The sequence below is a fragment of the Seriola dumerili genome, unplaced genomic scaffold (genome assembly GCF_002260705.1).
Source record: "Seriola dumerili isolate Sdu_G_001 unplaced genomic scaffold, Sdu_1.0 BDQW01000278.1, whole genome shotgun sequence".
Classification (NCBI taxonomy): domain Eukaryota; kingdom Metazoa; phylum Chordata; class Actinopteri; order Carangiformes; family Carangidae; genus Seriola; species Seriola dumerili.
Genome location: NW_019174533.1, coordinates 634,148 through 661,515, shown reverse-complemented (window position 1 = coordinate 661,515; position 27,368 = coordinate 634,148). Strand labels below are relative to the sequence as shown.

The window sequence follows — 27,368 nt, the reverse complement described above, 5'->3', positions numbered from 1 at the left end:
TTTGTGCAGGACAGAGACTGTGGATTTAGTTTGTTACACTGGAATTACATTAGGAAGGGATCTCTCCGGGTAATGAAGTTGCTAATGGATGGAAAATGCTCAATATCATGTGGCCCGGGCCGTATCATGGGAATTTAGAAAAAATGATGAAATGCATGAGGTGGTTTTCCTATTGGACAAAGCAATATTTTGCTAATTTGAAATGGAAACACTTGTTCTGCAGTTAAGTGGAGCCGTATCATGCCCCATGGAGCCAGTTCTAACTGATAGGCAGTCTGCTGGAAATGCGTTTAATTGGAATGATATTGCAACAGGAGAAAACTCAGCTTTATCTGCATAACATCAGTCAATGGAAACATAGACCATTTGCAATTGTGTTTTCCAACAAAATCGCTTCTATTTTGCACAAAACTGCAATGGAAACCAGGCCAGTGATTAACTTAACCTCAATAACAGCTTTAATTCTCTACAGCCTCAGTAAGAGGTCCAGTCAGGTGAAGAAGTCAAACTTGCTGTGATCCAACGACATGAACCTGTGACGTTCTGGTTCAGACCGGTCAACAGCACCAAGGTCAGCTGTATCTCAGCTATCTACAGCTCTAATAACGGTGGTGAACTCTGTGGGGGCTTTCAAAGTGAAAATTTGAAAGAAACTGTGATTCTCATTTCAGCTTCACTTTATTTTCTATTTTGTTTGAAATGCTGTTTCTTTTATTTTTTTCTCCTAAAATTCAGTAGGAGAAATAGGTGAGACACGACGACGATACCCTGCTGAACTTGTTCAGTGTTTTTAATGGCTCCTTTTATTCTCCTTTGTAAATGAAACTGAGCGACACTAGAGCTGCTGTGGAGCAACATGTGAGGCCACATGGGAAAGTGGTCTCAGGCTTTTGGACACTGTATATAAACTAACCATATACTGAGAGGTGTTCCTAATATTTTGTCCACACCATTTATAGGAATTATATTTGACTAAATATTGGGAACACTTCTCAGTATATGCCAGTACACTTAAACATTACCACAATTAAAGTCTCCACAATGACCATTAAAATAAACCAACACTTCTCAAACAGATTCAGTAAATATTGAACATTATATATAAATGTTTCTGCATTTTCAGTAAAATTTCACCCTCTGACACTTTTACTGTTGTGTGTGATCAGTTTCTACTGACGTATTAAATCACAGTAATTGATATCCTAAATATCTGAGACTACGTACTGGGAGCAACCCAAGTTCAGCTATATTTAAAAACTGATAATACATTGTAGAACCTAATTGTGTTATATTATTCGAGAATTATTTCAAAAACGTTCATAGCATCACCTCTATTAATGATAATTACTGTAAATGACATGTTTACTGTTTATGTCAAAGAATGATTCACAATTGTAAACAGAAGATGACACCTACATAACAGTCTGTGAGAATTTAAGATTCTCTTAAAAACTTTATTATTATTGTATTTATTGGTAAAAAGAATACTTACTTCATACTAACACTAACAAGGCAAAATAACAGCCTGTTAGCAGCAGTCCTGCTTCACAGTGAAGTTAGCACCACCTCACTCACTCATATACAAACAGAAATAAATAATTGTGAAAAGCAGAAATTAAAAAAGTAGAAATGTAGCTTCATTCATGCATCCACTTCAGATTTTATGTTGTTTTACATATTTCTATATTTATTTGAGTATTTACATATTGATGTCATTTTATTCCTCCAAAATTATAAATATTATATAATATTTATACTATTATAATCAATGCTTCAAAGTCATTCCATATTTCATACATTTTCATAAAGCTTTAGGTGATACTGAGGCTTTGTACGAGGCTTTGGAAGTTTTAAATGGTTCATTACAATTGATTTTGTACAATACACAAAATGATCCAAGACACAAACGCGCAAATTTTTGATTTAATTTATTAAGGTGACAATTTCTATATTACACATCTTTCATGTACATCAGAAATTAAACAGGGAAAAGAAAATATAGTGTTACCGTAAACCTCTTATTAAAACCATTCTTTTACAAAAGAAAATTTGTTATTGACACCATTTACAACTTGTTTTCATGTACAGGAGAGTGACAGTGGTTTAGTTGTACATGGAGGATTCTGGAGAACAAACACAAACAAAACAAAACAAAAAATAAGAGCAGTGAATTATGATATTTACATATTCGCTTAACTACTATGTACCCGGGGTTTTTATTATGTGATCGACCCAGAACTAGATTAAAATGACACTCTGCATTAAGGGGTAACAATCTGAGGCAAGAAAATGTAAATAGGCAACTTCACCAATCAACTATTCATCATGTTACATTCGTTATATTACACCGACTTTGTCTCAGTATTTGTTATCCCAGGTGAAGTCACAGTCAGCCATCGAAAAGGGGGCGTAACACGTGTCATCGGCTCGAGTCTCATAGCTTTTCCTCACTGGTGCAGTTTCTTCATAAGAACTTCAAAACTTCAAACTCCTCTGGGTCTGGTTCCTTCTCCACAGCAGAAGCCCAGAGTCAAGAAAAATTAATCTGACCCTTAAAAACCTGCGTGGTCGATCTTCTCTGCTGGCGTCAGGTCGCTGAAAAGGACACCTGATGCCTGAGGGTGGGAATAAGGCTGCCTGAAGGCTGATGACAAGCACCACCTCACCACGCATGTGGAAACAAAAGAGCCTAGATTTACTAACCCAGACTGGAGCCTCCACATGCTGCGGGAGAAGGTGGAGGGACATTTATCTTTTTTTAAAAAAAGTGCTGTGAATCCATTGTTCATCAGTAACCAAACTTTTGTCTTTTCGGTGTGTTTAAATAAATAATTCAAAAGGACACTCCAAAACGAGCAACCACACTATCTGGTGTTTTTTTTTTCTTTTTTTTTCTCCATACAGATAAATAAGATTAATCATCTGTTACTGTTGAGCAGATGCTGTGTAACTTCAGCCAAACCAAACCAAACAAGTATTCACAGTTATATTATAAAGACTGTTTCTGTACACGCTCAATGTTGGACTCCATGGTTGGTAAAAGCATTTGAAGGTTTCTGTTCTTGGGATCCATCATCAACAGTTCACAATCTTTTTTTTTTTTTTCTTTCTTTTTCCTAAATTCATATCTTTAAACACAATCTTCAAAAATGAAAGCATATGAATTGTTTCACACGAGTGTCAGACGTTAATTGTGAAGCAAATGACGTGAGAGGATTTCTGACTCATGAAGTGAAAATACTCAAGAGGTAAAATGTTCCTTCAAGTCTAAAACGGAAGACAAAAAAGTTTTAATAGCAAACTGCATCTTTTTTTTTTTTTTTTAATTCACTAAAATTGTATTTATTCCCCCCCCATTCATTTTGTGTTTTGATTTGGGGCAAGAGAAGAGGTAAATAAGGAAGCGACTCTATCACCATCTTTCAAATGCTACATGTGAATGAAGTTTCTTTTAGAATCAAAATTTGATTTGGTTTGACTTGAATTAGATGGGTTTTTTTTTCACTTGTATTTTTAAAGGTTTTTAATGTTCTGATACATTATGTTGAGCACATCTTGAATACGCACACGCACACACACACGCGCACACACATGCACGCACATGCACGCACACACACACTCTTAAAATACTTTCTTCATCGTCCATCCATCAAGACCACCCCACTAATTAACAGAAGGAAGGTGTAAAAAAAAATGTCTGGATCTGATATTAAGATGAATAATCTATAAGATTCTCCCAGAATACTCTAATCTAAGACGTCCTACCTGCTACAGTCTCAGGCCCTATAAAACTAGGGTCAGGTTAAGTTCTCCTCAAGTCTTCCACATTTCTCCACCACTATAAGTAATGGAGGTTACGCACAATCATGAAGTCATTCACAGATCAAACACTACAGATCCAGGAACACAAACCTGTCTCTGTCTTGTTACTTAGATTAGACGCATCTACCAAACCTGTGACGCACTAACACCGTCTGTTATTTAAGAGTTAATTTAGGGGAGCTCCTTTTTTCTACTATTACTGCTCAAAAAGATCCACTTAAATCATGTGGAAAAATGTGAGAGATTTAAGGTATGATGGGAGATGACATTGATGAGGATGACGACAAACTCTTCCTAAAGGGAAAAACAATCTCAGAGCAACAAAGTTTGCTTTTTTTTCTTTTCTTTTTTTTTTGGTGAAAACATAACCCTGTTTTAAAACAAGCGCACCCTCACAATCTGGCATTTAAAATCTAACGCTTTGTCATTGAGCTGACGCTTTAGTGCAGAGCAACTTAATAAGAAGCAGGTTGGTTCCAACTTTACTGTCGGACCTTTCTGGTTATGAGATTTTGACTGTAGCTCCACGGCTCCACCCCGAAGCATGCCGTTACATGATCACGTGTTGGGAAGAAAAACTACTGCGGTCCCGTTAAAACAGATGACGTCGCTGAGGGGTGAGTTTTCAGGGATTCCCATGCATAATTTTGCGCACATTCTGAGAGACAGGAGCAGCTTCTTTGTTTTGGTTTAAAAGAATACAAAATTTTCACGTACCGATCAGGCATGGAGAGGCGTGTGCTGCGAGCGCGGTGTGCACAGCAGACGCCAGCTCTCAAATCCCAGCTCCTTTGCAACAACATGCACCCATAGAAGTATTGTACAGGTGCACGCACGCACGCACGAGCACAAACACACAAAAACACCCTCCTATTCTGAAGAGGCTCCCTGATTTGAAACACTGGTGGTCTTTTCTTCCTTCAGACTCCTGCACCCAGTATTAAACTTCTCCTGTTTCTCTCACTCCTGCCCGAAGCCTTCTGTCTCCTCGATGGCAAACATCAGCTTCTCCTTCAGCTGCTCGTAGCTCTTGTAGGGCGGCAAGTCCAGTCTGTTAAAGCTGGGAGGAACATAAAAAAAAAACAAAAAAAAAACAGATTTCAGCTTGACATTGGACTTTTTCTCCTTTGGTGTTTATTCAAAGACCTACTTTACAAACAACAGAATATGAGCATCAAACAAATCAAACGACTTTCTCCTTATTAATCCTTGTGCTTAAAGATCTGCTCTTGTCGCTCGACTCAGCACAACAAAAACATACTAAACTACACCAGGAAATATTACAACTTTCTTCAATAAACTGCTACAAACAGGCTTAGTAAGTTTTTTAAGTGACCATGTCAATTTTAAGGTTTTGATCCGCACAGTCAATCTGCGGTGGATTCTGCAGCAGTCAGTCATGAACTCACCACGTGTGACTTCTGGGAAGCCAGTTTTCTTTTCCCACCTTCTCGATACAGAACTTCTGAGGACCATTACTTCCTGTGAAGTGAAGCGCAGGTCAGTAGGAGCTTGAACGATCGCGGTTAATTTAACACACCATGATCAGTAAGACACGTAAAAGAAACAAACAGCGATGCCTGGCTTTACAATCTCAAAAACATGTGTAGCAATGTGCTGCTTTGAGTACAACCTAAACAGAAGAAGAACAGGTTTACACAAAATCAAAACAGAAGAGAGCTTTATCCAGACGCTAAGTTTAGATGCATATTTCATCTGCATTTACAATTAAATGCCAACTTATTTTTCTGTAATTATTACCCATAAGGTCAGCGAAGCCTCCTACAGGCAGGCGACAGGTACCGGTGACAAACTGCAGCAGCCTCATCCTCTTCTCATTGTCCATCTCCTTTATGAACTGCAGGGGAAAGTGGCAAGTTAGTGTGCACACAAATACACCAAAGCCTACTTTTAGAAAAACATGTGTTGTATTTTCTTGGGATTTTTGTAAAAGGAACCACAAAGTATAAACCTGAGCTTCTCTGTATCTGAAGCTGCAGCACCGCACATTTAAATCTCAGTTCCAACACCTGTGCTACCACCTACCTGCCGACTGGCTTACTATTTAATCAGAACAATATCAGAACATTATCCCGCTCAAAAATGAGAACAAAATCCTATGTAAATACAGGCACTGACCTATACTCCTTAGACCCAGAATATACAGAATCTATATTAAAGTAAAACAAGAGTTTAACTTGATAAACAGGTCACTACTTCTGCTGCACACTGACCTGCCAGAACCAGATGATCTGTTTGCTGCTGCGAGCATAGTGTCTGTAGATTGTGTTTCTCTGCCAGTCTGCGAGGTCAATCTCCTGCATACCACACAGCATTACCTGTAACAGGACACAAGATAGTTATATGTTTTATACGTGTCATTTTAATTGATCTAGAAAAGCCGTTACAGATGTCAGACAGGTGGTCCTCTTTAGTGCATCCCATAGCGCATCATGTATCATGAGAACGGTAGAGTTTCTGGATTCATTCATACCTCCAGCTCTTTGGCGTCAAAGTACTGCAGGTACTGCTGAGGGAGGACCTCGTTGAAGCCTTCAAAGAAAGCCTGCGTCTGCTCCTCCACCCCTCTGGACAGCCTCCACTCTGCGACCAGCCTGCGGAAGTGCGACCATGCGTATGCAGACGTTACAACTCAAAGTGCAGTAATACTGAGTTTCTCCGTGTGCTTCATTTTTAGGGAAACTAAATTCTAACCGTAGAAAACGTGGAACCGTGTATTGAAATCAAAATGCTGTAAAACTGTATCTAGTAAAAACCCACCGGATGTACTCCTCCTTGTTCTCCTCGGTGACTTGGATGTCTCCTCCTCCTGGCTTCAGCTCATGGGTGGTGATTTCCCCCAGGATCTCTTTGTCAACAGAGAAGAACATCTCCAGGCCGCACTCCTCGATGTTGTTATCCCTACAGAGCAGCGCAGACAGTTACGCCACTATTCCCCTCTCTGTTGCTCCTGTTATATCCATATTACATCCCTGTACTCAAATGAATGGGTGACATGGTGTTTGACATGGTGCACATACAGATAGTTTCGGGTTTATACAGCGAGTCCCTGTGTTCTGGATGAATGATACATGGTTGATAACAATAAAACAAATGTGAGTGAGAATGGATCCCGGCGAGTCTCGTCTCGTGTTGCCTCACTCGTTGAATGTGCGGACTTTTGCTGTGTGGTCGTTTTTCCTTAAAATGCAATGTGATACTTCGATAAACTAAGATCATTTAGTCTGTCTCTCTGCTTCTGAAATTCCTTCCTTCATCAGCAAGTGAACTTTCTATGACTAGCCCTGTTGTTGTAAAGTCTGAACCACTCTGCAGACTTCAGACTCAGGCTCGAGACTTAAACCAGGTTTTACATTTTGAGCTACAGTAAGACATCAGGAAATCACATCATCCGCTCATGCCAGCAATACAATTAGCACATTTAAGAACTAGAGCTGTGTCTGAAACTTATTGAGTTCCATTTCACTTTTCAATCCATGAATGAAATACAGGAGGTGCACAACAACTTAAACACGTGTATTATATTACCACATCTGTCAAACATCCTTCCAACGTGGCTCTGTTTACTCACTTGATCCATATGAGCGAGTTGTAAAACTCAGGATCTATTGACTCCAGGTCTTTGAGGGCCAGCGGCTTGTTCAGGATGCGCTTGTAAAACGGCAGCGAGAAACCAGTGTCGATGAACTTGCCATGGAAAAGAGCCTGAAGGGCAAAAACAAAGGCTGTTTAACTGTCGAAAACACAAAACGCTAGAAACTATTCTTACACTGATCTTTCTTGTCATGCTAAGGAAAATTACAGCGTGTGTGATAATAATGACCAACCATGGCAATGAAGCGTCCTATGAACTTGAAATACTTGAGGTGGTCGGGGTTGATGTAGGAGGCGGGGTTGATCTGAAGACAGTAGTTATCTTTACCGGCATATTCAAACAGGCAGTACATGGGGTTCAAGACCTCATGGGACAACAGGAAGAACCACTCCCTGGAGAAGAGGAGACAACAGGAATGAAAAGACGTAGCCAGCTGGATAGCTAACATATTAAAAAGTAGGGAGCAGTGTGGCAAATTCCTCTAATTCTTTAAAGACACTGCCGGTATAAAGACAGACAACAGTCCAGGTGTGAGCCAAAGTCGGAGCAGATTTCAGAGAAACCATGTTACAAAAAGAAAAATCATGCACTCCATAAAATATTCAAAGGAGCCTTCAGCTGTAGAGGTTGTGATGAAGACAAATATAACCAATGATTCTAGAAGCAAAAACTACAATAAACAACTATAATGAACCAGGCATTTATAACCATTTACATTCAGTCATTTTCTAACTTACCTGGCGACGCCTCCATAATCAAGACCCTCCTCTCCAGGGAAGATGATCCAGAGTCTCCTTCGCAAATCTTGAGCATTGAAGCTCATTATCTAAAACAGAGACAATGCAGGTTGACAGGTTGGTGGTGGAATCACTACATTACACAACAGCATCTTAGTGAATTTTGTGAAACACTGCTGCAGCTCTTAAAAGATTAAAAACATTTTATAGTGAGCAGCGAAAGTAAATAACTTAATATAAGGTCAAAGGAAATGATACGTGCCTTTATCACTACTTAAATTGAGACATCCCCGTGGAATTTACTGTTTTTAAATAGAGTCTCCATTAACTGAAGTTAAAACACTTTTAAGACCTTAAAGTTGCTTCATTTAAGATTTTTTTTGTTGATTTGTTTAAGGTGGTAATTACACTGATTTTTGAGTGCAGCAGAAAACAGTAATGACGTAGAAAACATCACTTTAGCCAGAGGCAGAGTAAGTGAGGCATATTTTCTGAATAGCAGACCAAGCACCAGGCTGAGAGTAAGAGCACGTCTTCCTGAACTGTGTGGCTGGGGGTGGGGCTCGGGGTGGGGCTCGGGCTCGGGGCGGGTCACCTTACCTGCTGAAACGAGTCCTCAAACAGGGTTTTTCTGGACACGGTGATCTTGATGTGTTGAGGCATTGACAGTTGCTGGAGAAAAGGAAAAATGCCCGAAGCAGTTAAGACGTGAAATGTGCTTTCAGTTCTGACATGATGTCATTCAGGATGCAGTTAACAGCTGCTATGAAAGACTCACAACATTACTGGTATAATCACAGACGTGATTAAGTCTATGGGTATAATATGCTACATGCTTTTGCTGCTGCGTGATGATATATCGACGTGATTCATCCTGTCCTGAAAAATCTGCTCATAAGAAGTGAAATCTTTTATAATTCTGCCTTTAACAAACGTATTTAAAGTGAACGTGTTATATAATAGCCAATTACATGTTATAAAAGATTATCTAATGTGTTAATAATTAACTGTAAACTGTTTCCATCCTCACTGACTGAACTTAACTTAATGCCTATTCACGCTGGTGAAATTTAAAATAAAAAAATGGTGACCATAGATTGTGAAGAGCGCATGACATGAAATGATACAGAATACACTGGAGGACGAGTGTAAGTCTAGAACTCAAACACACACTTATCTATGACAAGTTTTAAAATCTTTTGAGGTTTTTCAGCTCAGTGGATAGAAATGTCAGCAGCCAAATCTTGTTTATAATAGTTTAGCTGCATTTCCAAAAGACAAGTGCAGCTCAGACTCACATCAGGTGTCTCCGTTGCATCTCTCTGTTTGCATAAAAGCTCTATGATTCATCAGCTGTTTATCACACAGTATGATAGGACTCAACATTGATAAGTACAGTCTATTGGATCCATCTGGCACGGTATATGAAAAGAATTTGCAAGATTGATGTTATGGCAAGAGTATACAGGCGCCATAATGTGAGTGGATTGGACAATTGTGTGCCAAGACTGCAGATATTCATTTTAACAGGCCTCTTGCTTTGTGGTTGAAGGAGTGTCAATCAGTGAAATCACCCGCTGCAGTTCTCCAGTGGCAGCCGATTGCTGATCCCTTACATATAATATCCAATAAACAGGGTGTGAATTGAAGCGGTACGTCTGATGCAGCTAGAAAAGAACCATGTGCTTTAAGAATAAGTAACCAGCGCACACTGATATACTTTGACCCTTACCTGGCACCAGAATCTGAAGTACTGTACTTTGGCTTTGAAGTCTCGAACGTACGTGATCTGTGGCCCGTTTTCACTGTGAAGGAAGAAGAACAGACTCTTACTATGTTTCAGTATTTTAAAGCATATTAATTATTACTTTAACATGTTTTGTTTTGTTTATTTATGTGTTACTGAAGCTGATATTTGTTGCTGTTCCCGTGTGCCGTTATGACTTTCATGTTGCTGCTGTCATTAAGACAAATATTCTCTCAGAGACAATTAAATGATCTTATTTTGAAGTTTAGTTTTCCACCAGATCTGATGTAATTCCAAAAAGTATTATGGTACACAAGTCTTTGACATATATGCACATATGTGCATGCGTGTGTGTGTTTGTGTTTGTGTGTGTGTGTGTGTGTGTGTGTGTGTGTGTGTGTGTGTGTGTGTCACATTCTTATAAACATTCACCAAACTGGTTTTTCCCCCACTGTAACCGAACCAAGTAATTACTTTCGTGTTAGATTACGCTCACAGGTTATTATCGTGAGTCAGCCGAGGTGCTACACGGGTGAGAATGTCAGAATGAAAGAGGCTCGGTGACCCATTTATCATATCAGGATAAAGCATCACAAGCTCTAAAAATAGAGGGGGATTTCAGAGACAATGAGTCAGGAACAAACGGCCTGGTACAACAGAGCGAAGGGGTTTATATATTAAATAATGTCACTGTCAAATCCTAGCTAAACTGAAAAATAGATACCTATCAGCTTCAAGTCATAATACCAGCTTTATTAGTTCATTTAAAGAGTTCATATTTAACATTATGACTGTGGTTTTCTCTTGACTTGTTCATTTCTGGCATGTAGAAATGCTGGAAAGACTAAAGCCAAACTGTTATTGCTCCGGGCAACATGTATCCAAGGTGTGATAGTTAAAAAGGAGCTGCTTGTATGTGTGTGTTTCACTGCCACTCACCACCCACCACCCACGACTCATTATGTTCATTCAATCGTCCCAGTTTTTTTTTTTGCGACAGACTGTTGTAATTTAACTTTTTCAAAGTTAACTTCCCCTGATTCATGTGCTTCAGCCTGTGGGTGATTTCCTTATTTCCCAGAAAGTCTTTGGGAAACAGGAAGCGTGTTTATGTTTATAGACACACTCAAATGAGTCAGTTTTAGTTTCTTCTGTCACAAAGGCTAAATACCTAAAGGCCTTGTTCTAAAGCCAAGAAAACAAAAACGTACAAGGCAAAGGTGACTCCAGTTGGTCATTACCCAAAGTCAAAGATCACAGATGACCTGAATCCTCTTTTTAGGAACAAAATAATGTGATTTATGCGATTCTCAAAAGTCTGAAGATTTTGAGTAAGAGGAAATCAATATGGTGGAGGACATACAGTGAGGACTTTCCAGTGCGAGGGTCGATGTAGGTGGTGGTTCTCCTGTTGTGGTCCACGAAGTAGGGAATACCATCTACTGTGAACCTCATCTCCCAGCCCTCCGGGAGCGGCTTCTCATTGAGCAACCTAAGGAAAAAAAAAAAAAAAAAAGAGTGGATCAATATTCAGTGATGGATCATTATATTATATCAAATACAAGCACAGTGCGTTTACATTTTCATCTGATATGCATGTTATCTGAAGTGACAGCAGAGGAGTATGCACACTCACCCCTGTGTCCGTGGGTCCTCCCACTGCGTAGACCGTGTAGGGTGATGTACGAAATAAACTCTGCCATTGGTGTCCGTTCTCTTCTCTGAAAGACATAATAACAATTATATTAAACCTGATGCAAAACAGAGGCAATTCAGGCTGACCACTAGACAACAGTAAAACCTTTAAGCCCTCTAACTTAATACTTTTGAGATATTGGAGGTTTAGAGTGATTATGTCATTTACCACAGACCATAGTGGCCTTAATCTATGTCCTTAAGCCTCTATACAAATTCATCCCTTTTCTGTATGAAGATTCAGTTGTTTCTGTGGTGTGTTTTTTGTATGCCAAGTAAATGTGTTGGTCATAAACAAAGAGAAGCACTCGTGCATACACCTACAGTTTAACAAACATTCAACAATGCAAATAAGTCCCATAGCAAACATCAGGATGTTCCACTGTATATTAATGGAGCTGTAAGACAAGAGATCTGCTCAGACACAAGCAGGTAGCATGCTGCTGATAGCACACGCTCCCTGAGGTAGATCAAGGTCCAGTATAATGAAATTGAGTAATAATCAGATTAGTCCACAGATCCTGAAATAAAAGCAACAAATCTGCAGAATTGTTTGGTCAAAATCCGGGAAAAGCAACAAACTATGAAGCATTTGGTTGTTTTTGCTGCACTGGGAGAAACACAAAACAGAGCCTTCCTGACACACACAGGCCATTTCTCATCTGCACAGTATTCAAGTATTTAACCATCTTGTACATGACGTGGAAGTAAGTAGTTTATGTGTGCATGTTCATGATTACGAAAGCACCACCGGCCAAGTGGACTGCCTCATCAAATAGGAATTCAGCTACAGCTATAAATTACGCAGCCACTTGAAGTCATTGTTAAAAGCTACACATCTTAAACAAACAACAAACTTCTCGAGCAAAACCCTGATAAGAAAAGTAATGTGGAGCGTTTTTGACACACATTATTATTGTTGATCCAAGCGCTGGCGAGCTAAATGTGTCTCAGTGATGTCTCAGATGTATGCGTGTATTTAAACGGAAAAGCCTTCATGATCTGAATCTTACCCCATCCATGTGGCAGAGGCCCCAGAGGATCAAACTCCTTATTCTGAGTGGCTGAGACCTGGTCTTGTAGCTACGGAGCAGATAAGCAGAGAAGTGTGTATGAATAAAATATGGTTGTTTGAGAGTCATTAACTGCAATAATCAAAAAACATGAACAGGTTACTGCAGACAGTGCAAATACTTCCAACTGGACTATAACCTTGATCTGCCTATTAACGGGTTACAGTGAGCGCAGATACCAGTAAACATGTTGAAATATCAGCATTAGGGGAAGAACTCAGAAAAACACAGAGGTGACACATTTCTGTTTCATCCCACACAGGAAAACCAAAAAGCCATTACACATAGAAGTTACCATATTCCAGTCTATTAACGCCCACATCACCAGTGTGGTATCACTTTACAAAGAGGAAGTCTCACCCCGAATATGAACCGCTGGTTGAACTGTTGCATGGCGCCCTGCAGCTGGCTGCGCTGGTGCTGCCACTGCTCGTAGTTACGCACCGTCTCCATTGTGGGGCGCTGCCACGTGGTGGTTCTCGTGATGTGGTCGACGAAGTAGACACGCCCCATCTGGTCGACGCGACGCTCCCAGCTAAAGACAAAACGAAATGAGGGAAGCCATTGAGACCAATTCATTTATCACAGTGATTTTAAATTGAAATTGACGACTTGATATTAAAAATCAGCGTTTTGTATAAAACCGTATGATCACCAGCCATGTCAATAAAGTTTTGGAAAGAGGCAGAAAAGAAGAACAAGGAGGATTAAAATACGTTTCTAAGGTGGACATGATCCATTGGGTCCACATCACTCTGCCCTATCCGTTCAAACAGGGGAGTGGAAAAAGACTGGATGAGCAAATGCATCAAAGAATAAAGTGAAATATCAATGTGGTAAATGAAGGAGGCACAGCAAACGAGCCGCATGCTGCTCTCAGCAAATTACACATGAGACAGTTCAGCCAAAAATCAAAGAGAAACATCCGGAGGCTTCGGTGACCTGCAGTCGACACAGTGTGCAGGTTTTACACCTCAGTCCTATGTAGAATCTGAAAAGACCGACTTAACAACAGACACGTTGGCAACCTGCCTGTGCAATAACAATGAGCTTAGATTAATCTTCATTTTGACAAACTTTTTCTTTCTTTATTTTTCTAAAGGAACAACCTGTTTACAGCAGGAATTTGCAGAGCAAGATTCCTTTGTATAGTTGCAGCAGCAGAGGCCTGTCTTCACTCAAACTATGTCATTCGCCAACTAAAGTGCACTGGTCTTCACTGCAAGCCAGTTTTTTATTTTTTATTTTATCGACACCTGCACTTGATCCATGTTTACTGGCCAACAGTCGTCTTCATCCCTGCCTTTTATTGGTGCACTGCTACATTTCTTGGCACTTTACTGCCACAAACTGCAACATGATACCATCATCCACAAGCACATGGACATACACGTTTGTCCCTGTGCGGGTGCCAGTAGAGTGTTAGATACAAACAAAATGGGAACCCATTAATGGTCAAAACACCACAGGTTCACCTTGAAGTGGTTACTGTTTCAGTGCAGTTCTGTCTTTGTCCAGCATCTTGATCAATTTCAGCATATCTTTTGAGGAGAGGCAGTTCTATTTGATCTACTGCTAGTATTACAACTGATAAACCTGTAAGAAAGAAAAACTAGTCTACTGCTCTCTGTATCTGAGAAGAGAAAGATCAAATGAGAAGGACTTTTTACCCAGGGGGCAAAGGTTCGGGGCGTTCCCACGTTGTTCTCTTTTCCACGTGATCGACAAAATACACCCTGCCGTTCGGATCCACCCTCTGCTCCCACCTAGATAAAACATCGACAGTAAACTTCAGGACAGCGGGTAATGGTGCACGACTTCAGCCATTAAGGTTCTGTATAGATTTAAAATAGCTATGAAGATATGAGTCATCCTACTGCAAAAAAAAAAGAAAAAAAAAAAGCAGCAAATAGCCAGTGAAGGTCACGACGTTGCCACAATGATGACACTATAAAAGCAGAAAAAGGAATTACAGTCACAAGCCGAAGAGACAGACAAGAGAAATAGATAGTGACGATAATGGGGTGTTTTAATTACAACCTCAGTATAAATGTAAAACAGATGTAATTAACGTTAAGACACATCTGTGTTGTTTTCTACAGATGAACAAGTAACACGTCACCCTTTCCTTTAATAATGATGTTGTGTGTGTGTTTTCTTTTTTCATCTTATTATGGATTTCAGTGAAGATCTTTGCAGGTTGAAACGTTGCTGCTTTCTGGGAGCTAATAGCACAGTGTGCGGATCTTTTTTTCTTGCTTTTGCCTTGATATGAAATCTTAACTAATCCTAACAACACATTGCTGTCCTCACACTCGCATGTCCTTAATGTGCACACACTTTCATTTACTCATATATGGCTTCAGGAATGAATAAATGCTAAACTTCACGAATGCTGTTTTCTTATGGAGCCGGAGTAAATGTTATCCCAAAGTCTGATTGACTATGTTTTGCTGAAAGAAGACCAAATTTCTTTGCGACACACTAATCTATGGAGGATTATTCATTCATGAATTAAAGAATTTATTTCTAAACGGTTTACTTAATGAGTGTTTTATGCTGTTCTTGTAAATACATTTTTAAATTGTTCATTTATAAATTCTTTTTACAATTTCCTATTTTTAACGCCTATTAAAATATGAAATTGAGAAAATGCTTTATTTCTTTTCCTGTAACATCCTCCATACTAATCCTCCTCTGAGTGATAAATCCAATTTCTTTCTTCATGCACTCTCTACAGACGAAGTGTTTTTTGGTGTTTGTGCTCTGTCTTTGTTCCATTCCTCTCAATTTTTATCATACTAAGCAGCAACACATATAATCAGCTGTTTGGCTCGGGTATTAGTGACAGGAACAGTGAACAGCAGCTACTCCATCTCTTGATACCAATGATAGCAATAACGAAATGGGAGCTAACCCGAGTGGCAGCGGCCCGGTGTTGACAGCAGGGACCCTGGGAGTGACCACAGGGGTGATGGTCGGCTGTCTGGTCGCTGCAGCTCCAGAGCCTGAGGCCGGCGTGGAGTTCCTGTCTGAGCCTGCCGACGGACTAGAGTCTGGGGTTGATGAGGGTCCTGAGGCCGGTGTTCGCACTGGTGTATCAGAACCTGACTGAGCATCACTGCCGTCAGCGGGTGCAGAGCCGTTGCTGGAGGACGCTGATGAAAGAGTCGGACATAACTGAGAGTTAATGGCAGATCCTCAGACCGGGACGGGACAATCCCAGATAGACAATTCAGTTTAATTCTATCAAGGCGGACGGGTTTCGGAACTTGAGTTGGCAAAGAAACAACAGTAGATTTAATTAAAGACGTAACAATAACACAGTAAGGCCTAATTATTATTTGTGCTGTTTCTCAGCATGTGAATACGTCTCGCGTTTAAGTAAACCGCCTGTACAAACAATGTCATTCAGAGTGAGTCAAGTGTTGGCCCAATTCCCAACTTAGCTTCAGGGTGAATTTTTGACATTAATTAGATTGTGACACAGTAAGTGTAAGCGTAAGAGAAAGAGCACTTATATTAATATTTGTGTCTAGGACGGACCAGCACGGGACCTTCCTTCAGTAAATGTCCTACCTGGTGAAGAGGTGGGTCTGCGGGGGGTTGGAGGAGGAGGTCTGGAGGGCCTGGGTGGCCGGAGAGGCTTCAAGCTCCCCGATGACACCAAGGGAGACCCTGTGCTGTTCGCTGACCTCCGGCCACTTGGAGAAGACTTGTGCTCTGCACCATCCACAGCTGGAGAGCTGTCTCGACTCTGCCTGTGAGGAGCGAGGGCGGACGGGGGTAAATAAAGCAAGAAAAAAAACAACAACAAAAAAAAACAGAAACTAGAAATGTGACACTAGCGAAACTCGACTGAAGATGAAAAGGCACTGTACTTTATGGCATGATCCCCATTAGGTTGTGATTCCCCGTTTGATGTACCTGAAATAAAAAACACAAGATAAAAGGAAGCAAAATAAAGGAGTTTCTATTCACACAAAACACAACCAGTCTATCTAATGTAACATGTTCTATCTAATGTGACTGTACTAAACCCTGCTGACAAACAACAGAAAACATAACCTAGATATCTGGACAGTAAATACAAATGTTTTGCTTAATTAACTCACATCTTTAAACTAAGATTTCATATTTCGAGGATGGAAACCATTTATAAATGTGCTCATTTCCTGTTTTCCTGTTTTGTTTTTTAACAAACAAATGCTTCCACCAACTGTATCTTTTACAGATGTAATGAAATAAAATTGAACAGGCCTGCATGCTTTTGACTTAAACTCTCTTCAGCTTCTGTGACTCACTGTGATGGTCAGCCTTGGCCATGGCGAACATCTCCGGGTCGACGGTCATGCCGTCCAGGCAGACAGACAGATCTCCCACCACATCTGACTGGTCTCTGTCTGCACACAGCTGTAAGGTCTGCACCACCTCAGAGACTACGTTCAGACGACAAAAAAATACAACAGGGTTAGAGTAAAAACAAGGACAACTGAAACACATTTCCCGATATTAATGATGCAGTCATATCACTCAGTGACGAGATGCACTGTCCCTTCACATTTCATCAAAGTCAAACCAGCAACATAAAGTAATTTTCCTCTAAACGTCACCACACCAGTTCTTCACTTCACTCAGTGAAAAGAGACATAACCATTGAAATTACAACAAATGTTCTCAATAAATGAGAGGAACAGGAGAACACTGTTAGATCTGCTGTTCCTGCTCAGGCTGAATGTTTGTTCTTGCTGTAGTAATGAGGGGCTCATTTATAACAAACATAAAACATGTTCAAATTACAGGTAATTTAAATTACAAAGTTGTGGGAATCGGTGTGTACTTTTCCTGTTCTGGAAACATGGAACATCAAACAGCTCTCGACATGTGAATCATACCCAGAGTTCACCATCATTAGCATTGCTGGACAGGGTCCATGTGTAAAAAATGACCAAGCAAGGGGCTGAATTGAGTCTTTATGAGAAACAAACCAAAGATAAACAGCACAAAAATCTACCAGGGCAAAAGGGGACGACAAAAAAACAAAACAAAAGAAAACAAAAAAATCTCCTTCTGAAATGTAAAGTAGAGCACCTCACTGATTTATTCTTTATTCTGAACACGTCTGATAAGCTGCATCTGTAACTGCTTTGAAATACTTTCTGTATTTATGGCTGCCTGATTTTTTACAAAGGGATCAAGAGCCTCAAGGGAAGAGGAAAAGAGGCCGGCCAAAGAACACCTGGCGATGGGATCTGCAGAAAGACATCAGGAAGCTGGGATACACCTGGTATCAGACAGAAAAGAAAGCTAATGACCCAGAACTCTGGAGGTCCCTCGTCGACAGTCTATACTCCCAGAGGGAGAGTGTCAGGCATAAGTAAGTGAGTCATCTGCCTCAAACTGGTTAATTAAAACTTTTTTTAATGTCCACATTTTACTTGACTGCTGTAACACAGTTATATCAACCAGTATCACAAGAAAATAGGTCTTTACCGAAACCTCTGGTGAGTAAGAAGCGATGCATTTTACATTTCTAGCAGCTGTTTGAAGTAAATAAAAGAAAAACAGCTGCTGTGGCAGGAACAGCCAGAACTGCTGAACAGACAAAGGATCATCAACAGGGACAACCGAGCAAATACACCCCACACTACACGAAAAAGCAAAGCTAGATGTCATTAAAAAAAAAAAAAAAAAAAGCAATGTTAGCTTTTTTTAGAACTCCATACACAAAGTAAAAATCATGTTGGACAACATAGATTTTCAGCCTAAATTGTGAGTCTCACATGGAACCCCAGCTCTGAACCAGACCAGGATCTACCTGAATTATATGTCAAAGACACATCTTAATAACATAAAGATGCAAGAGGAATGTTTGCATGTTTCTACCAACACTGCAGACTGCAGTTAACCAAATCATTCTGAAATACACAATGAATGAATGTCATCTGCGATGTGTGGGAATGTTAAAAGTTTTTCAGCACAGATGCACAAACAGGACATTGTGAGGGGACTTTGCTCGTATTGTTGTAGAAAAGTGGAGCAGAAAAGAAAAAAGACCATCTAGAACTGCTTTGTGTGTCCGTGCATCATGTACTCACTTTTCATGTCATTAGACTTGAGCGTGTCGCTGATGTCCAGCGTGGCCATGCCTAGCAACACGTCGGACTTCAGGGTCTGGTGGCTCCACACGCGAAACGACAGTTTGCTGAATGGAGTCACAATCCTGATGAAACAAACAGACACATTTGTACTTTTGATTGAAAGACAGAGCGATGCCTTGCTTTTGTCCACAGAGGAAGCAGGGGGACTCACTACCAGGGTCTTCACCAACATTTTATTAATCACAATTTTTAAGCTCAGCAGCTTCTTGCAGCTCCTTCCTGACATTTCCATCTAAATTTATAAGCATTTAGTCTAAATGAAAGGAACTGGCATTAATGACAATAACAAGAGTAAGTAATTCCACACATGGGATATCACCGTCTTAACCAATAAATACTGTTAATTCACATTATTGCTAGCTGTTCGGAGGTTGTAATAAAAAAACTTATTTAGCTGGTTAAGAAGTGAAACCACTGTGTCTGTGTGAGCAAAATAAAGTCTTTGTCTTGTGGTGAAAGCAACTCATAGACAATGAAGTTCATAAGCTATTCAGGGACAACGAGTGTCTGAAACCATCACTATGACAGTTGTTTAGCTAGTTCCCTCAGCACCCCCCAGGAAAAGACATTTGTGGACACATGGGCTCAGGTCCGGTTACATCCCATAGTAAACACTTGTTATATAATAACTACCCCCATGGGTACAAGAGAAACTGTAGGAGAACTCTATATTAAGAAGGTCGCAGTGCACAGCAGAAGATCCTGGACAGGCTAAAATTAAGAGGACATCTGATGTGTGAATATGTTGGACCGCGGGAAGTCGAGAGGTGTGAGTGCACTAAATGTCCAGTATACGTGTGGAAACAGGATTCCTGTAAATGAACCGGACGCACTCTCTCACCGCCGTGTGGCATTCTACGTATCAGCGCAGCCAATTAAAACCACATGGAGATAGCGTATCTTCTCTTTAAACTGTTCACACACCATTACCCTCAAGTGGAGAGAAAATCCTTCCCAAACCCAAAGAGCTGGTGACTCATTCAGAACCAACGCTGCTGCAGGAAAAAAAACATCTTGATCAAGATCATATCTTACACCAGCAATTTTAAGGAACTATTTTTCTTTTTTCACATGCTTATGAGAAACTCCTCAAGGCCTGGACAGCGTTCTGAGGAAACTATGATGATGTGCAGTCAGCAGTTATTTTTTACCATATGTTTTGTCCTAAAAACCAAAGCCCAAATTGCTACACTGTTTTCATTCATCTGTTTAACTCTGGGGAATTTGAACAATGGTAGTTGTACTCAGCGGCGCAGGCACTGACTGCTGTGTGCTTTTGTATGTTTTCTTTACAAGCTTCAAAAAATTTGAAGTACCTTCAATACCTCTTGTACTACATCAGTAACGGCTAATCACCAAGGCACGTTGGTTTTAGATGCCTCTGCAGTCTGCAGTTCAACATGTGCTGTGACAGGACTTTAACAAAAAGAGTGCTAAGTGCTAAGACTTCCTTAAAATCACTTAGAAGTAAAACTTTAACCACAATCTGTACACGCATAAAAATCTATGCTAGAATCTGGTTTGTTAGTTGATACTTTTTGCTTTCCATAATTTTGTTTTTTATTACTGATGTGTCCTCTTTACACCTTCATGTTTTTAACATCTTTGTTCATCGTGTGGGATATGAAAACGTCAGATTTGAACACAGTCAGAGAAAGTAAAAGTTGGCGTCTTGGTCGTAGCTCAGTTATGAAATTCTAGCACGCCACAGAGCATCTCTCCAGCCGGGCTGCTGACAGCGCTGTCAGCTGGACACCGGAGCTGAGAGAATCAGAGTGGCCAACAGAAACAAGTCGCGCAGTCCACGTTCTGCTGCTCTCCGGTCACATGTCTCCGTCTCTGCTGCCATCACAGTTAGTTTTGTGGTTTGATAATTTTATCGCTTGGTCTCCTGCCACAGTGTCGCTCCTGTATTGCTCTGTGTACACTGAGGCAGGTAAAGAAAAGTGAAGTGAGTCAACTCGAGGTCTTCTCGGCTGATGCGCAGACTTTTAAGGAGGCGCCATATTAAGACTAATAATTAGGGTAAGGTGGCTCTCATAGCTGAGTAAATTGACTCTTAGATGTTTTCTGTGAACGTGCAAACAGTGGCATTCACTCTGTGCCCTATCCCAGTGATTGAATTCTGATTATCACAAATATGATCAAACGACATTTGGGTCTGGTAATCGTGGAAAGACTTTGACTCACACAGTGAGCGGCTGCTTCCATTTGGGGCTGTGCGTGTTGTTGCATTTCTCTGTTTTCTTGGACTGGCCCTCGACTGTCACTTCCACATAAGGACTGGGACCGAACCAGTTTTTCTTGTTCTCTTTCAGTTTTGCTGAGAGCACTGAAACAGGAAGAAGAGACGGCGTAGCGGACAGTCAGCCACAGTAGTGCCAGAAGAAGACAAAGAAAGATGTGATCGGCAGAAGGAAGACAACAGTAACAGTAATTTAGGAACAGGGAAATACTGTGTGTGGCATACATTTTTACACGGTGACATGACTGCAATGTAACCAGGATTTAAAAGATATAAATTACAAGCATGCTAACATTTATCTGGCTAGAAAAGCAGTGCGTTTACCACTTAAAAATTTACCTCTTGTGACTATTAAAATATTCTTTGCAGCAAACATATGATAATTCAGGATTTACCCCTAATTTCCATTATCTAGACCATGTAATGATCGACGGACATAACTACATAATTAAACACACAAGGCAACGAAGACCAGGCAGAGTTCAAAGTTCTCAAAACCTTTTTCACAACAGACATTTTGACTTGCTATAGTAAAAAAGCACAGCTGTTTCTAATAATATTAAAAATGCATCTGTTCTATTGAAGTGTCCCAGTGAGCCGTGACGGTGACTGACAGTGAGCCGGCATGAACAACACCAGGACTCTGAGACTGAAGCACCTAAATGGAATTTAGCCGTCTGTCATTTTATTATTTACACCTGTGCTTTTCTTACTGTGACACGTCAAAATGTCCTGTGTGGAAAAAAAAAAAAAAAAAACAACGTGGAAATATAAAAGAACTGAACCTGATATTTCCATTTGAACCTTGGTCCACTTTGATAAAGACTGAAGACTCACCAATGATTTGCAGCTGTGCCTTCATAGGGTAACCATTGGAAGTGCCCGGCTTGGTGACTCCACTGGCCATGACATAGGGCTGGGATAAAAGCCTGCAGCACAGACACAACACATCATTAGAGTGATGACAAATCGGTTTCCTACAGCGTACACATGAAATCACATACAGTATATGTAGCTCATAATATGAAAAGGCATGCAAAAATTACAAGCAAAAAAAAAAAAAAAACAACACTCATTAAACACTTATCTGTTTCCACTTGAAGCATGAACCAAGGTTTAAACCCCAAAATTAAGCTGTGTTTTCCTGTCTGTATTCACAGAACAAGAAAAGCAAGAAAGACAGTAAATGAACTAGTCTCAACCTGGTTTTTAAACACAGCTCACTGAGCCTCCATAATAACCCATGTAGCCTGCAGGCATGTGAGATATTATAATACTGCATATACAAGTTTTGATGACATCTAATTCTTTTTCCTTCAGAGGTAAAATGCACTTACTGTAAATCGCTTTGGACAAAAGCATCAGCCAGATGAATATAATGTCATGTAATGTAATATAGGCCATCTGGAGTGTGTGCTTTAACTGAAGGAGAGGTTATGTTCCCTTCCTGGAATATATCCTGAATACTAAACAGCATCACATCAGCTGTTAAAAAATTTGCATTCAAACTTGCAACAGCAGAACAGACTGACTGTATGCTCACAATATATAACAATGAACCTGAAGTCAAACAAGCTTGTAACTCTGTTAAGAGTTACCCGTCAGACTGTCTTGTGAAACACACAGACTGCACCATCATGGAAGGTAATAAAAGACGAAGGTCAAACCAGGTCACTTTAAAACTGACTACACAATACAACCTGTGTCTGTCGGCCTCATACAGCTGACTGCAAACAGAGGCACACAAGGAGCCGCACAACTGTCAATGACAGTGCATTCAGGTTATCCTGAGGCGCTGTTCTAAACAACTTCAACTGCTTTTTAACTTGGATTTCTAAACATCTGTCTATTGTTATGTAGGTATACATGATTACAATGTCCAGCGTCACAGCCTATCACGTTTTCCTTTCTACTTACAGTGTTTTAAGAAAGTATTCAGACCCCTTCACTTTTTCTTATGTTGCAGCCTTATGCTGAAATTGCACTTACAATCATTGTGGCTTAGGTTGAACCTTCAGCCCAGTTTGGGGTCCTGAGTGCTCTGGACCTGATTTGTACTAAGGATATCTCTGTACTACACTCTGTTGAGCTTTCCTTCAACCCTCAGTCTCCCCGCCCCTACCGCTGAAAAACACCCCCAAAGCAAAGCATGATGCTGCCACCTCTATGCTTCACAGTTGGGATGGTATTTGGCCAGGTGATGAGCGGTGTCTGGTTTCCCCCAGACATGAAGCATGAGACTAAGAAATGAAGCCAAACAGTTCAATCTTGGTTTCGTCAGAGAATCTTTTTCCTCAGTCCTTTAGGTGCAAACTCCCAAGTAGCTTTCATGTGTCTTTTAGTGAGGAGAGGCTTCTGTCTGGCAACTCTGCCATAAAGCCCAGATCGGTGGAGTGCTGCAGTGATGATTTGTCCCTCTGGAAGTTTCTTCCATTTCCACACAGGATCTCTGGAGCTCAGCCAGAGTGACCATCAGCTCCGGGAAAAGTCCTGGTTGTTCCAAACTTCTTCCATTCAAGAATTATGGAGGCCACTGTGCTGTTGGGACCCTCCAATGCAGCCGAAATTTGTTTGTAGCCTGTAGACTCTAATCAAGGTGTAGAAACAGTGTCATAGCAAAGGGTCTGAATATTTAGGGAAAACATTAATTTAAATGATTTTAGCATGAGGCTGCACCATAACAAAATGTGAAAAAACTGAAGGGATCTGAACACTTTGTGAATGCATTGTATACCTCAGGTAGTGATTTCCTACATGCCTCTTTGTAAAATGCTATTAAGGACCATGAATTGGCTGCTATGGTGTGCTAACCAAGTAAATTGTCAACACTGAGAAGTGCTTACAATCCTGGCTGCTACGCATAAATTCAAAGCTCAACACTGCAGAAGAAACTTATGGAGAAATGTTTATGTTTGCTTCTTCTGTGATGGATTGTTCCTGGTACAATTTGAGAAACATTATTGTAAACTGGCAGCTCTAAAAAGAAGCCTGTCACCAAGACCTGATGTTTACGATTTCAGTTTTAGATCAATGGAACATTTTCACTGACTCCAATGAAGCTGTAATGGAAACATCATTACAAGAAACACTGGGAACAGCATGACCTGGTTTTGGAGATCATTTTCCACTTTAAATATGTAAAAACTGTTCATATAATGTCCTCTTATGAAAATCCAATCAAAACTCAGCAGCATCACTGACAAATGTGTCAATCAAGGGGACAGAGAAAGGAAAAAGAAACACTAACAAAAGGAAATCAGTTCCTGTGACCTTTCCTAGAATCTTGGTCTGATGCGTCATTGAATAATGCATGTTCCTCAGTCTATCTCGTCCAGTATGCCCGTGGCAGAGCAGGAGAAAGTGAGGAGCTCCTGGGTAAACTTTCACTTTGGCTACTGCTTTAGTCTCTGTCAATAATTCATTGCAACTGCTGACTTTGCAGCCTCATGAGCAGGCTGACCGTGTTTTGTAGATGAGGGTATTCGCTGAATATTAAACTCTAAAATGTCCTGCCTTGACTTGAATATTCTAACCAGCAATAGAACATCACCCACGGGCCAGTAAATTGCTCCATGTCTTTGGCTGTAGAGCTCTGTATACGTTTTATAGGGTTAGCTTTGAATGATATTACCGAAACCTCTCTTAAGATCAGCAAAATCTCTAACACTTGTCCACGCCACATCAACAACAGGCTGAAGTTGTATTGTCTGCATTGTTAACTCCTTGGCGCTGTTAACTCATAGGCATACATTGTTTACACCATGACTAAGGGTACAAAACAATGGTGCCTGTTTCCAAAACATAACTTCATAGTGACCAACTTCATATGTTTGTAAGACAAAAGATCAAACAGGTTCTTCTGTAATGATGCTGTATGGAAACAACACGTGTTCATTCGATATCAATCCACCAGTAGAGGAGAGAATATCTGAAATGTGAATTATCTAATGCTGAAATCATCCACGTAATTTAAGGGGTGTTTTTGACAATTCACCACAACAGTCTATTAATAGTAGTAATTTTTCATGTAACAGCAAAGAAAGCTGAACACAAAAGCAGCAGCCAGTCCTCCCTGTTCACTCCCCAGATGACTGAACAGTTGACACTGCCTGTAGTGAACAACAATGACAGACAAGGACACAAACACACACAATCAAACTTGCCAAGTTGTGGATGAGTAATAACTGTAACAAAACAAATCATTGTCTATTTCCCTCGACACTTATCTGCTTCTCCCACATAACTGCAATTATCCAAGGAGAAAAAACCATGCAGTCAAAACAGCTGCTGTGAGGGGAAACACTGAAAAACAGCCTCATAATCTCAATAATATAGTTTGACAGCTACTGGATATTCAACTATTGAGCTTACATTGGCAAACTATGTCTTTACAGCTGGTTCCCTCGGCTCATCTGAAGAATCAGTACTTCTATATTTCATTTTTAGATTAAATTAATGCTGTTTAATATAGAATGCACTATGTCGTATTGAAGGGCGGCTCCTGATGTTTCCCAAAAGCTTCATATTTTGGGTTGTACAGAGCATGTAAGCAGCACCAAGCTAACAGATATTCAGTGGAGTTTGACGTACTGTCCTCTCCACGTAGCTCAGTAAAAACAACTCTAACCAGTTTAATTCCAGCTGTCAACATGTCCTTATTATTATTGACAAAGACCCCCCTATTTGTAATTATCACCCCTCTACATTCCCTTCCTGGCAAAATAAGATAACAAACGTTGGCAAAGATTACATAATTTAATCCAACTAGCAATGGATAACGAGCTAACGCTAGCTATGTTAGCCGAACAGCAAAGGAACAGTTTGTCCTCATTAGCTGACGAACAGCACTACCGTGAAACAGTATTAGTATTTACAGTAGTGGAGTGGTGGCACGACTTGCTGAGTACGTGTTGAATGTCAGTTCTGACAGCCTGCTGCTGCCATCCCAGCCCGGCTAACCGCTAGCATACTAGCTCATGTCATCATCATGGCTGGCTGGAAATCCCAAAGTCCAACGGCTGTGAAAAAAAAAACAAATACCACCGGTGATAGCTCTAGTAACTGACTTATATCACTTACCCGGATCCCAAAGGAGGTTGTGAAAACCAAGCTGGTAAAGCTGCTGTGAACTCCCAGCCCTCGGTGTGAAGGATGTTTGGGTTTCAGTCGGGGTTTCACTTCAAGGAAGAAGAAACTTCCACCATCTTCGTAAGCTCACGTCATGTGACCGAAACAAGGTGGGGCGCACGCTACTCCCACCTCGTGCTGTGATTGGACCAGAGTTGGAGCGAGATGGACCAATGAACGGTTAGTAAACATGCTGACGCATTTAAGGTGCCTGCAACTTCATACTGTCAATAATCAAAACAGAAATTTTCATCAATGAAATCTCTTGCAACAAAATGATTTTTGCAGTATTTTTTTCTTTGACAAATTAAAACATACATAATAGGAAGCTAATAAAATCAACTAGATCTTTTCATTTTTTATTTTTTTAAATGTAAAAAAAAAAATTAATTTGTTAAGAAACATATTTTTTATGTGCACTGCAATGCTGCGATTCATTGTATTAACACTGTACATGGCAGTATTACAGAGCAGCATGTCTGTGTTTCTTTTAGTGTTCTGGCTGTTCCTAAATAAAAAGTTTCACGAAAGGCCGCGTTGATATTAATATCTAATATTTGCTATTCAAGAATATATGCTCTTCATGATTCATGTAAAACCTTTATTACATAACGGTAATGACATTCCTGCTACTTTCCTCTGTTTTTATTCACTGTACTTGCGGATGACAACTCAACTGCAAACAGCAGATGTCATTGTTGGACTTTGCAGGTGGCTGCTGCAGACCATGATGTAAATCAGTCACCATTTTCTCTTCACAGAGGGTATTTACAACTCACTAAATTATATGTTATATGCTATAATTTATGAATATTACAACAGAAATAAATGTAAAAAAACAAACAAAAAAAAACAAAATTGAGCCTTCATACTTTTCGGCTAATGTGTGACACATTCAGGGTCTTTCAAAAATGCATTGACAAGGAAATTGAATCCGACAATTGGTGTAGATAGATTGTGGAAAATTTGAAAAGTTTTGTTTGTCACTACTGCGAAAACTCAAAATAGTGTGCTCAGGACCATGTAGTGTAGCTACTGCATTTTAATAATGCATTACCAAAAACTGTCACAAAGAAAAAATAATGTCAATTTTTTTTATTTTTTTTTATTCCCTGTACAAATTCTTCTAATTTCAAAAATGACAT

At 40.1% G+C, this 27,368-nt stretch overlaps 1 protein-coding gene across 1 annotated transcript; it reads right to left on the bottom strand.

The window, feature by feature from the left end:
• Window positions 1-1,911: 1,911 nt before the first annotated feature.
• On the bottom strand, window positions 1,912-26,299 carry LOC111230695 (E3 ubiquitin-protein ligase Itchy-like). The gene is made up of 24 exons (XM_022757512.1): window positions 26,176-26,299; window positions 21,934-22,025; window positions 21,042-21,183; window positions 18,789-18,913; window positions 16,995-17,129; window positions 16,572-16,617; window positions 16,270-16,451; window positions 15,608-15,848; window positions 14,361-14,456; window positions 13,051-13,225; window positions 12,631-12,700; window positions 11,559-11,643; window positions 11,286-11,414; window positions 9,908-9,980; window positions 8,776-8,847; window positions 8,176-8,264; window positions 7,671-7,830; window positions 7,415-7,548; window positions 6,604-6,744; window positions 6,317-6,437; window positions 6,057-6,161; window positions 5,584-5,680; window positions 5,232-5,304; window positions 1,912-4,882 (listed from the first exon to the last, which is right to left on the bottom strand). The coding sequence occupies exons 2-24, from the start codon at window positions 22,001-22,003 to the stop codon at window positions 4,783-4,785; spliced, it is 2,661 nt and encodes an 886-aa protein (XP_022613233.1). The 5' UTR covers window positions 22,004-22,025; window positions 26,176-26,299; the 3' UTR covers window positions 1,912-4,782.
• Between the last annotated feature and the right edge of the window lie 1,069 nt (window positions 26,300-27,368).

Coding starts and splice junctions, on each gene's coding strand:
- LOC111230695 (XM_022757512.1), bottom strand. CDS start 22,003: ATGGCCAGTGGAGTCACCAAGCCGGGCACTTCCAATGGTTACCCTATG. Junction 7,831..8,175: donor GATTATGGAGGCGTCGCCAG/GTAAGTTAGAAA, acceptor CCTCTTCTCCAG/GGAGTGGTTCTTCCTGTTGT. Junction 7,549..7,670: donor TAGGACGCTTCATTGCCATG/GTTGGTCATTAT, acceptor TTTGCCCTTCAG/GCTCTTTTCCATGGCAAGTT.